This window comes from Thunnus albacares, chromosome 19 (genome assembly GCF_914725855.1).
Source record: "Thunnus albacares chromosome 19, fThuAlb1.1, whole genome shotgun sequence".
In the NCBI taxonomy this organism is placed as follows: domain Eukaryota; kingdom Metazoa; phylum Chordata; class Actinopteri; order Scombriformes; family Scombridae; genus Thunnus; species Thunnus albacares.
This window is the reverse complement of record NC_058124.1, coordinates 26,107,454-26,119,667: the sequence shown is the minus strand read 5'-3', so window position 1 is coordinate 26,119,667 and position 12,214 is coordinate 26,107,454. Positions and strand designations below refer to the sequence as shown.

Below are 12,214 nucleotides of genomic sequence, written 5' to 3'. Positions count from 1 at the left end.
TCCTCGAAAGGGTCGCAAGATATATCTGAGAAGTCGTGAGATGATTAATGGGAGAAGAAAGAAGAAAAAAACAAAGTTCTGATACACAATTTCGTAGGTATTTTTTGATACTTTCTATAATTTTATAAGTTGTTGTACCTCTTTTTGCATCATTTAAATAAATTTATATGAAACCACCTAGAAGGGAAATCACTGTGCTGACAATGAATACATTTCTCAAAGATGACATCCCATGGTCATTATAGCATAAAACCATGCATTATATTTCATAAGGCTTTCATGCTGAAGCTCTGGCTTCAAAGTTGTAGCTTTTACTATTTTCTAGCTGACTGAGCCATTTTCTCCTGTTTGCCCTTATCAAGTTTTTCACATTGTAGCAAATTTATTAATCTGAAAATAGTGTGTTTGTATTGACATGGATGTCAAATAGGTGCTGAGTTACACTTTATATCATTAACCCAACTGTGGGGACTTCAGAAGGAAGTGGTAAAGTCCAAGACTGTTGTCATCAACACAACACTGACATTAGGGAAATAAGAAAATATAAATATATTAGTCTGTCTAGAAAATTTAACTACCAACCTCTTTTCTGACATCATGACTATCATTTACAGTACAGAGGTCTATGCAGGTGACCATTTCCAAAAGTAATTTGCTATATATCTGTTGCAGTGTTAATAAAGACCTTTTTTGTATTTATTTTATGATAATTTAATACTTAAATCTTCAGTAACACAGTGGAAAAGTTGAGGTTAAAGTTTAATTTTCACTTTAACTTTATTGGTCTGATCTTCCATGGAAACAGGTTGTTTGTGAGAATCTTGCTTTATTTGTTGAAAACTTAAAGTCAGGAAACCTTTTGTAATGTTGGAGGTGTGGAAATGCTCTAGCAGCTGTTTCTCTGTGGTGACCCCACAGCTGAGACATGTCAGAGTTGTGTTGCTCTCAAGTGGTGATATAAGGAAAGACACACTCACAGTCACAAGAGTCATTGTACTCATTCTGAAATAAACCAAAATTTGTGGTAAGTTTGTGTGTTTTTCTTTTACCTCACACATTTTGACAACTGATAAAATTTTAAAAAGTAAGCTCATGCTCTCCAGGTTTCAGGGACAAGCTTCATTAGAGTGCTTCCCAAAACTTGGGACAACACTTTTAAGCCTACACATCTGAACATTTGAGGTAGACACAGGTATGATGTAACAGGAAGACCTCTTAAGCAGGTTTTCAGGAGAATTTTATTTATTAATTGAACAAATTGAACAAAAGTGACACTAGAAAATGTAGCAGCTCCTATAGAAAAAATGAAGTTCATCAAAGAAAAGATAAAGAAAATAAAAGATAGAAATAAAGATAAAGATAAATTAAAAATATTTTTCTAATTCTCATTTGACCTTATGTACAGACTAGAGATCATTTCTACACCTACTGTATGAGACACGTCTGAGAGCTGTGACCCCCAAAAAATTATGTTTTACAAATCACAAGTGAAAAGATGATTGATTAAAATTTTTTAATTTGATATTAACTTGTAGATGATGTAAAGACAAACTTTAACTGAAGTGAACACATTTAGCCAAAAACAGATCATATGACCTTTGAGAAGACGTATACTGTCATGTAGACAAATCAATTTTGCCATTTTGCAATATGAAGTAAAGTGCATCAGTCAGTACTAAAGCTAAAACCCTAATTAATCCTCTAACACCAATCCGAGCATTAACAAAAACCTTACTAATTACTAATTACCATTAGCATTTATCATTTATGCCATTATTTATGCCATGCGAAGATGGTAATTGTATAAAATACAAATATAAGCTCTGAGAAGTGTTATTGCTTTAATATGTAAGTTTCAATTAAAGTATCTTAATATTCAAACTATGGAAGTAATCACAATGAAACAAACAGAGAAACAAAAACATTAAAATGTTTTTTCAACCATGGCATAGTGCAGAATCTTCATTAGTGTTTCTAAAATGCAACTGTCAGTTCTGTGAGTGAAAGCAGTTGAACATTTGAAGTTCTAAGATGTTTAGATCCAGCTTTAGAGGTTAAATGCTGTGGCTCTTTGGTGTCTGGTAGCTGCTGCAGTGATTCATCTCCACCAAAGGTTTGAGGAAACAGCTGGACAGCAGCATCAGTTCTCTCCAGATGTTGTTACTCCTGCAGTGGAGGATTCACATCAACATTAATGCTTCTATCAGCTCTCAGATAATCTTCACAGATATCATTCTTCACTGCATCCGCTGACGACCTGAAACTCATAAATCTGATCTATGAATTCACACTTTCGTTTGATGTATCATGTGACTTTCTGACGGGTCCTGTGACGTCACATCTCAATCTCTCTACATAAAGCAAGGAACCTCTGTGTGTATGTAAGTTTGTCCTTCATGTATCTCGAGAACCGTTCATCTGATCTACTTCATACCTGGCGGGTGGATTGCTGGGGAAACGAGGAAGTGCAGTGGCAATATGTGAAGTTGTTTGGATGAACGATTCTCAAGAAATATATAAAAAATACCTCATAAACAATGTTGCTTCTACAACGTTGATTTACTTCTTCTTCTGACTGTGAAGTTAACAAGCAGAAATTCAGACGTTGCCATGCTGCCATTGCAACCCACATTGTGGTCGGAGCTGAGATTACATCTGTAGTGATGATGACTTGAAAAGTTTAAGAGACTTAAGCTCTACTATTGAACTGTGTAACTTAACTGTGAATGAAACTCGGTATATACATTCAAGACTTAGTGCTGGATGTCTCAGGCACGGCCAGAAATATATAAAAAATACCCCATAAATAACGTTGTTTCTGCTTCGTCTTCTGCATGTGGATTCAACAAGCGGAAATACAGACAGCGCCAGTCTGCTGTTGAAACCCACCTTGCGCTCAGAGATGGGATTACATCTGTAGTGATAATAACTACCATAGAGAATGAATTGAAAAAGTTTAAGGAGTTAAGCTCTATTCCTGATCCTCACACGTGGAAACTTTGTATGTATGTTCAAGACATAGTGCAGAATGTCTCAGGCATGTTTTGAAAAGGCACTACAGTTCATCCAATCAACTTCAGCTTAACTCAAAATTGTAGACTCCAGATATTCTGCGTGTGAGGTGTTTAGGGAGCATCAGTAAATTGTACCGAGACTGCATGTGAGGCGTTTAGGGAACATGGGTAAATTATAGTGTCCACTGATTGCCTGCATGTAAGACATTTAGGGAACATCGGTAAATTGTAGCATCTATCGATAGTCTGCATGTGCATCGTTTAGGGGATGGGCACTGTTCTCTTTAGGTATTGAGAAATCGGCCTGTTCCAGACAGCCACATTTTGAATATTTTTCTTCTACACATGGATTCAACAAGCGGAAATACAGACAGTGCCAGTCTGCCATTGCAACCCTATGGTCAGAGATGGGATTACATCCATAGTGATAAGAACTACCACACAGAATGGGTTGAAAAAGTTTAGAGAGTTAAGCTTCCCGTTCCTCACACGCAGGAACTTTGTATGTATGTTCAAGACATAGTGCAGGATGTCTCAGGCACATTTTGAACAGGCACTACAGTTCATCTGATCAATTTCTGCTCAACTCAAAATTGGAGTCTCCAGATATTCTGCATGTGAGGCGTTTAGGGAGCACCAGACAATTTTTTTAAACAAAGACAGACTTTCAGTATATTCATGAGAGTATTATATCAGTATACTGTAGCTAGTTTCAGGAGGAGCAAAAAAGGAGAGATTCTCCATACAGTATCTGCACAGTGTTGATGACATGATGAAATACTCACTGTGATCAGTTAAGAGCTGCATCTCTGACTGAAGATGGATCAGAGGATGACGAGTCTGAAGCTATAAAAGAAAAACAGAGTGTCAGTAATTCAATTCAAACTATAAACTGCATTTTTTTGTACACACACACACACAGAGAGAGAGAGAGAGAGAGAGAGAGAGAGAGAGAGAGAGAGAGAGAGAGAGAGATAAACTGACAGAATACTCACAGTTTGCAGGCCTGAATCCTGAAATACAGATGAGAGATTACAATACTTCAAAATTTGAAATGTCAGAATTTATTAAAGCAAACAAAGAAAACACTAATAAATGTTTTATAGAAACACTGTATTAATTTCACTGATTTCTGCTTATATTTTAAAAGATAAGAGAGTAACTCTTCAGTAGGAAGTCACATTACTGAACATCAGCCAGGTTACACTGTTATTTGTTGTTAAAATGGCTTCATGATGAGTAAAAGTATTGTTGTCTCTCACCATTATCTCTCCTTCTCCAGATGAAGACTCCAGTGATGCAGACTGCCAGGAGCAGCAGCAGTCCTACAACACCTCCAATAACAGGACCAGCAAGGAACTCTGAGGGAGAAACTGGAACCAAAACAAAACATTCACAGTGCATCAAGGGCATGCCAATGCATTTTTGATATATTCTACTATAATGATGGGAATCCTATGAGAGTTTTCTGCTGAGGAAACTTATTATTGTCCAGGATGTGCAGAGTTGCAAATATGAGTACAGCAGCTTAATTATACTGTCAAAAGCAGATGATGTCTCTTTTTAAGTCAAATTCACGTTACTGGACATGTCGATCTGATGTTAAATTTGCAACACAATAATCCATACAATTACAATTTGTTTTTGTTATTGTAATACTAAAACTTTGTTCTTTATGTTTTTCATCCTGTCATCTTTGAGTTGATCACCCTGTCCTCCCTGAAAGCTCTTGCTCTCTCCTGCATGGTCACATGTTTCCTCAGATCAGCAACAGTTCTATTTTGTTCTTACTTTGTCTAATAAATCTAATTTTCACATACAAACAGTAGATTGCCTTGAGAGTATCCCCATGACAGTGCAATAAATAAAATACAAGTAAAGTAAAAAATGTGGTCTAGCATGTTGTATTTCTTCTTTCTGAAATTATTTTTCATGTTTAATTTGATTATATTTGGGTGCTTTACATGCAGAGCATGAATAAAGTGGTTTGTGTAACTTTAGTGAGGTTTCTGCATCTGGATTAGTAACAGTACACCCTCAACTGTGATCTTCCTCCTAATGGAGCACATTCTGATGATCAGACTGGTGCAGGTGAAGAAATGACCTCAGGTAAATACCAGTTCACAGGTGCAGACCTGTGCTCCTAACCATGTGCTGACACACCACTAGATTTGAACTGGTTTTCATTCAATCCAGTTCTGTAGTTAAGTAGGTCATGAGCATAATGTACCAAGTAAGAAACAACATTTATTTCAGAGAGCATGATGGCAGTTTTGTTTGTTAACCCTGGACTTAACTAACCTTCGGCTCCAGAAAGTCAGGATTGATAACCTTGTTTAAAACTTATCAAATTGTAAAATTTGATAAGAACCCCGGCTTAATATCTTCTAAATATTCATGAGAAGTTTCATGTATACATTTAATAAAAAAAAAAACATGTAAAGTCAATATTCCAGTCTTACCCCAGTTGGTTCTGATCACAGCTTTGTCCAGTTTGGTGACGATGTCGTTCTTTACACCAGAGAGATGAAACACACATTCGTACCTCCTCCAGTCTTCAGGTGTGACTGATGAAAGGCTCAGGTCAACACTCATCTGGAAGGATCCATCATGGTTGGGGAGGATCTCTCCGTGGTCCACATCCTCATGAAGCTCCTCTCCATCTTTCCTCCAGAACATCATGGCTCTGTGAGGGTAGAAACCTGTAGCGTGGCAGCTGACTGGAGAGGAGGGAGTCTTCTGGAGGAGAGACATTGAGGGAAACTCTACAGAGAGAGGCAGAGAGATTTTCTTTAACAATTACTCAGCTACTCCTGAGGATCTCCATGCACTAAAGCTGTGCAGTATGAGATTTTTTTTGTTCTGATGTTTAGTTTCTGAAGGTTTACACACAGCATAAGAACTGCTGTGCTAATAAAAGGTTGACTGGGTAGTTGTACTAATGGAAGTGGTATAAATGTCTGTAAAATGGTAAAATTGTCTTGTAAAGTAGCATATCTTAAACTTTACACCAATAACGCTGCAATGGTTTGTGTGTTCACCTATTTGCACTGGTAAACACCACTAACCTGGCCGTGGCAACTTTGATGAGGGTATCTTATGAATAGGAATTCTGAATATAAATAATGGATGGCCAACCTTTAAGTGAAGTTTCATTTGCCATCACATTGGATTAATTGACACACAGGTGAGCAACTGGTGAGATGTTTCCAACTGAGATCATTTCCTAAAAAAGGTTAGCTAGGGGTAAAAAAAAAAAACAACCCACAGGGCACCTTTAAAGGGCTCAGATCAGGACATTTCTTTACATATAATATATATTCCACCAAATATTACTCTGGGTTATACAAACATGTTTATGTACATTAAACTACATCATATCATGTGATTACCTGATGTTTGTGGGGAGTTGCTCCCATAGTTCACATACTTCTTAAGGAAATTAGTGCAGTCAAAGGTAAGGGCGCTCTTCCAAAGAAGACTTCTAGGCCTATCTCTGTCCCACTCGTGTTTGGTAATGACAGCCTTTGGTGATGGAGCGATCCACATCATTGTCTCCATGTCAAATATTATGAAGTCTTCACCATTATAGCCATATTGATTAAAACCCCTGATGTCTCCAGTCTCATCATCCCATTCACAGCCATTCATCCTCTGAAACACGTGGGAACCTGAAAGAGAGACACAAAGACAGAAACTGCAGCAGCATTGATTGGTATCAAATCCTCACTAGAGACCCATAGTGATCCACAGACACTAAAACAGAGGATATATGGAAACCACTTAAAGCCAATCATCATCTGGACAGTGTGGATGACCTGCATGGATGTTCAAAATGGAAGCTACATACGTTTACTTCTTTACAGCGTATCAGTATGAACAATTTAAGTAATCAAAAATAAACACTACCATCGTTTCTATATTGCTTGTTTAAATACAATCGTCTAGTTGCACTGAGTTAGTCTTTGGGATTAAAAATGGATTTCACTGCTTTTCTAATGAACTGTATGGGTAATGAACAGGTGCATTTTTCAGCATGTTAACTGAGTAAATCCTCACAATACTGAAGCCAACTGTTATCACCTTTCAAACGGTAATGTTTCAAAATTACATTTTTTTTCACACAAATGTTTGTGCAATTTATAACATGTGCACATGTGATTGCTGGGGGGGCAGAGTGACATGTAGGCTCCACAGTTACTATAGATTATAGACCTTGGGATGGGTATAGTTGAGATTTTATTGATACTGGTGTTAATACCAATTCTGCTTATTGGTATGAATACTTTACCTTGCAATGCAGCTGGATTCATGAGATCATCTTGTCAGACATCAAGATATGCTTTTGTCTGAACCACCAGTGGAGCGGACCAATCAGCGTCCCATGAAGATTCTTGTGTGACCTTGTGATCTCGCAAATCCAGCTGCCTTGCAAGGTAAGACGGTGAGAAACAGATGGTTCATCCAATCACCTGCTAAGTATTTTTTGAAAGTGCCTGCCCTTTTCCAAACAGTTTGGAAAAGGGTGACTTCTTAGATGGTTCTGTGTAAAAAAAACATTTGGCGTCAGGTTAATGGATACTTCTATTTTCATTTTAATGGGATTTTACAATTTTTTTAATGCAAAGTTATCATGGCATGCTGTTCACTGTTGTTCACTGAGGGAGAGAGAATAGCGTGTGAGATCTAGATGGTGACCAGTTAGGTTGAGAGCAGTGATTCAGTATGCCACAGGTTGCTTCAAAAATAGGCAATGCATCAGATGTAAGGAAGCAACATTAGTGTTATTATACATTTTGTTTTAACGGTGTTGCCTTCTATAGTTAACAGTTGTGGATTTGTTTTATCTGATAACAAGTATTACCTTGTTGACTTGAAGTTGATACATCATGTTAATTTTGGGCATCTGGGTTGTTTGCCAACTCGAGCTGGGTTGCCAGTTGACCAGCAGCTGCTTTGCTCAACATATCGTCCCATTAGATGCCAGTGTTACCCCGAATTACACACAAATATATACCCCTGGCAGTGTTAAAACTTTCTGTTCTAACATATGTTTACAGTGCATTGTTATGGTCTTTGCCATTGATCAATAAAGCACATGTAGAGGGAAAAACAGTAGGAAAAATGAAAATGCCTACTTTTAAATGAAGAATGTTATGACAGCTTAATTTTTTCATATTTGAAACCTGCAGGGGTAATTACCGTAATTTTTCTACTTTTGACACAACTTACATTTTTTTGAGTGAGTGACATCCTTTTGCAGGACAAATTAAGTGTTGTGCTGTACATAGTTAATGCAACACACTCTTCTACCAAAAGTGTACAGATGGCAGTAACACACCAAGTAAACATGGATGTAAACAATGCAGATTTTAAAATGTATTTATTTATTTTTTTAAATCAGCTCTTCAAATGTTTTATGAGGAAGGCAATGCATGCAACATTTTGGTGAATAACAGTGAATGTTAACATAACTTTTTTTTTTTTTTTACATAAAGCTCCACAGGGAGCTTTTAATGTAGCCATTTCTCCATCTAATTGTCAAGCGTATTTTAAGCAAACTTTTGAAATGTCGCAAAAAGGGGAAAAAAAAGTAAATGCAAAGTAGGCCAATCCCTAGGGACTCAACCGCAACCTCTGAGAGAAAAACGGAGAGAGGTCTTCAGGAATGTGTTTCAAATGTGCAAGTACTAATTGTTCTTTCATGTTCATGCTGTTGTTGCTACTACAAGCCACGTTTTCGTGCGTTATGAGAATATCTGACGCTGACACCTGAAACAGAGCTGATAGGTCATGTAAGTTAAATGTTCGCTACGTCAGAACTTATTCCTCAAAGGTATTTCCATCTCCAATTTAGCGCATTAACTCTTTTTTGAAAAAGGCAAAAACCACCTCAAGTGAGCGTAAAAACTTTTTTGCGAAATTGAGGAAGTTTTTTCAATTTTTGGCACTTCCAACAAACTTTTCTATTGCATTACTTCAAAATGCGCTTAAAAATACGTTGATGGAGAAAGGGCTAGTGTCCCAGATAATGTGTTTAAGCAACTCAAAAAACAAAAACTGTAACGTACCTTCAGATTGGTTAAAGCGCTGCTTCAAACTCTTGATGGTGGCTCTAAAGAAGTCCAGGTTATGTAAATACAGTCTAGTGTACAATTCAAGATGCTGGGGATCTTCTTCTATCATTTTTTTCCCCCAGCTTGTTCTGGGTTCTGGAATTTTTCTGTTGCTGTCGCAGTAGCCCACCTCAACTTCATCAAATAGTGTAAAAGCCACAAAATCCGGAAAGTTTGGGACTCCATGCATAGCGGTGACAAAATACTTCAGGGAGTGTCTTGCTGTAGGACAAACACATTTATGAATTACACAAATTTGTTTTTACGTCCTATTTGACAGCTTTTCAATTCAGTAGTCTGGACATGATATTTCACAAAACAATTACACCACAAGGTCTATAGTAGCTATTTTTGGACACTGTGGCATGTCTTACTGCCGTCCTCTGTGATACTACCACGAGGGCGCCAAAGTCGATATTGTGGCTTCATACCCACATATACTAATTATCTACACAATTATCTACACAAATTAAAACATACTTTCAGCAAATATGAGCCACCGTTGATAGACACTGAACATTGTACAGCTTCAAAATTTATGAAGCTATTTAGATATTAATGGGTGCATTTAAGTCTTACATTAAAATATGAATGTGATTTGTTTTAGGTTTATGGGAACCACAGACCTTATTTTCTGCAATAATTGGAAACTCAGTGAGACAAAAACTTCAAAAATCAGCCAAGCAGTCTCAGAACTACAAATAGTAATTTTCTATATATAAGCACAAACGAATGTATTACTGCATTCTGTAAGGCAGAAAACATATAAATCAGACTTCATAACATAAAGTCGATTACAGTATGCATTTTCCATTTTCTAGCACTCCTTTATTCTGTCATGTTGCTGCACTGTTGTCTGTCTTTAACCCCTGGAAGGGGCCCCTTGACATTTGTTTTGTTTTGCTGTTTTGGTGGACTTGGTAATTTAATATTTTAAATTAATTTCCAAAACACTGAGTGATATAAATATTTTTTCAAAAATGTCAAAATGCCATTGTTAGCAAAGCATATGATTTGCAACTATTTATCGCCATCTTCTTTATTGTGCCTTTTTTTGCTTGAATAGTGACAAAATATCTTAATCTTAAGAAATTATGTGATTTTATTATATCATTGAATTTGATTCATCACATTTTTAAAAATCGGTATATAATCATAATAATTAATATGAGTTATTAGTTTAGTAGGAAGCTGCTATGATATGAGTCCAGCAACCTGATCTGTGTTTAGTCAATGTGGTGGAAAAAAACAAAACAACATTGTACAAATCTGATGAAATATTTTCAGAATGGTGACTTTGGTGAATAATGTTCAATAACATCAGTATCAAAAACCTCAAACCAAGAGGGAACAAAAGCCAACTAAATCAGCCCTAGGTCAGTGAGGATTACAGGATAAAGACCTCATAATTACAAAATAGTTGTCTAATGAATTCATATTAACCAGATATTTCCTCTAAATTATGAGGTAAATATCTTAAACATAATATAGCTAATGGTTATCCATTTAATCCTACTATGGGAGATGCTACATTATTATGAGAACAAATTATTTGAAGAAAATACCTCTTAATCGTTTTTTTCGCTGTTAATGCAGTGTGATTCCATACCTATCTATATCATTTATTCACTTTAATCAATTATTAATCAGCAGTGAACAGACATGTCAGATCTGAGTTATGTTAAACTCTTCAGTAAATATACAGTTATAAAGAGAAATATAAAGGGAGGCATGGAAGTTGAAAATGGAGGGACTGGCTTTCAGGTGGGAATCTGGGTCTGGTGCTGAGGATTTAAATTTCTAGTTTATTATGGTCGACGACAATGTAGTAGGCTGTATGAACAAGGATGACTGGAAGCTCATGCCCCCGAAGAAGACGTGGTACAGTTTGCAGAGAGCAGAGGGGGGTGGGGACCGTTCAGGCGGCTGATCGGAGGCGAACCACCAACCGAGCACGACAGGATGTCGCGGGATTGGGTGATGCGGTTGTCTCGGAAAGCACTCGGGAGCATCCAAGGACGAGGGGGTAGATTGAGAGCTGGGAGGTTCATAAAGGGCTGGATGAAGGTCGAATACAGAGGGATGAATGAGGGTTGACAAGTGGGGTGAAGAAGGGACGAGTGGAGGGATGCAGGAGCAACGAGGACTAGTTGGAAATTGCAGATGAACCTAGAATAAGAAAACAGACAAACTGGCGATTGGGATGGTCAGTCGAGGTATAGTTTAGGGCATGTAATATGTATGGGCATTTGAGATATTAGTGTGAACGTAAATTGTGCGTGGAGGCGGGATAGAGGAGAGTTGAGGGGTGGGATGAAGGAGGGTCGACGACTGGAAGCCGTAGGTGAACCAGGAACAAGAAAACAGACAAACCAGCAATCGGGATGGTCAGTCGGAGCATAATTTAGGGCATGTGACGTTTATGGGTGTTTGAGATATTAGCGTAATCGCAAACCATGCGTGGTGGTGGGATAAAGGAGGGTCGAGGGGTGGGATGAAGGAGGTTTGAGGACTGGGTGGAAAACGTGATTGAACCAGCCGGTTGGGATGGTCCACTGAGCCATAGTGTAGGGCATTTAATGTCTATGGGTGTTTGAGATGATGGCGCGATCATAGACAGTGTTCAGTGGCGGGATGAATGAGAGTTGGCGGAGGCCAGAGTGAAAGTGCTGGTGGTCACGGTGTTAAAAAAATACAGTGGGGTGTTGGTCAGACACAGGGATGAAAGAAAAGACTAGGTGGAAATCGTGGGATGACCACGATCGAGAAAATGTATGATCTGGTGGCCTGGAAGGTTTCTCGGAGCAAAAAAAAAAAAGGAAACGGAGTGGGTTAGAAGGAGGGAGCTCTGTGGCTTGCTGATGTATCAACTAGTGATGGGGAAAACTAGGTTCTCTGAAGCACTGAATCGATATGACGCGATTGCATTGAAAATTGTTCACCTGCCTGTGCCTCCCGTTTCCTGTCACCTATGCCCCTAGATATACAATCCTGTGCATCTAATGACCGCCACCCAGTGTCCAAAATAATACTGCAAATTATAACTAAACAAATGACATGCCAACAATCAACATAAATGGCTCC

The 12,214-nt window shown here is 37.9% G+C and overlaps 2 protein-coding genes across 4 annotated transcripts in view; both read right to left on the bottom strand.

Moving 5' to 3' along the window:
* Window positions 1-12,214, bottom strand: part of LOC122969181 (major histocompatibility complex class I-related gene protein-like) — a 143,762-nt gene that overhangs the window by 103,763 nt on the left and 27,785 nt on the right. The gene's annotated exons all lie outside the window — the stretch shown is intronic.
* Window positions 2,068-12,214, bottom strand: part of LOC122969176 (major histocompatibility complex class I-related gene protein-like) — a 29,452-nt gene continuing 19,305 nt past the window's right edge. The window contains exons 2-8 of one of the 3 annotated variants that reach the window (XM_044334730.1): window positions 9,086-9,352; window positions 6,407-6,685; window positions 5,477-5,779; window positions 4,277-4,387; window positions 4,010-4,027; window positions 3,800-3,860; window positions 2,068-2,166 (exon numbers count right to left, since the gene is read on the bottom strand). In XM_044334730.1, the coding sequence (XP_044190665.1) occupies window positions 3,805-3,860; window positions 4,010-4,027; window positions 4,277-4,387; window positions 5,477-5,779; window positions 6,407-6,685; window positions 9,086-9,352 (1,034 nt within the window). In that variant the 3' untranslated portion in view covers window positions 2,068-2,166; window positions 3,800-3,804. The remainder of the gene's footprint in view (window positions 2,167-3,799; window positions 3,861-4,009; window positions 4,028-4,276; window positions 4,388-5,476; window positions 5,780-6,406; window positions 6,686-9,085; window positions 9,353-12,214) is intronic. The other 2 variants (XM_044334732.1, XM_044334731.1) reach the window with 2 other exon arrangements.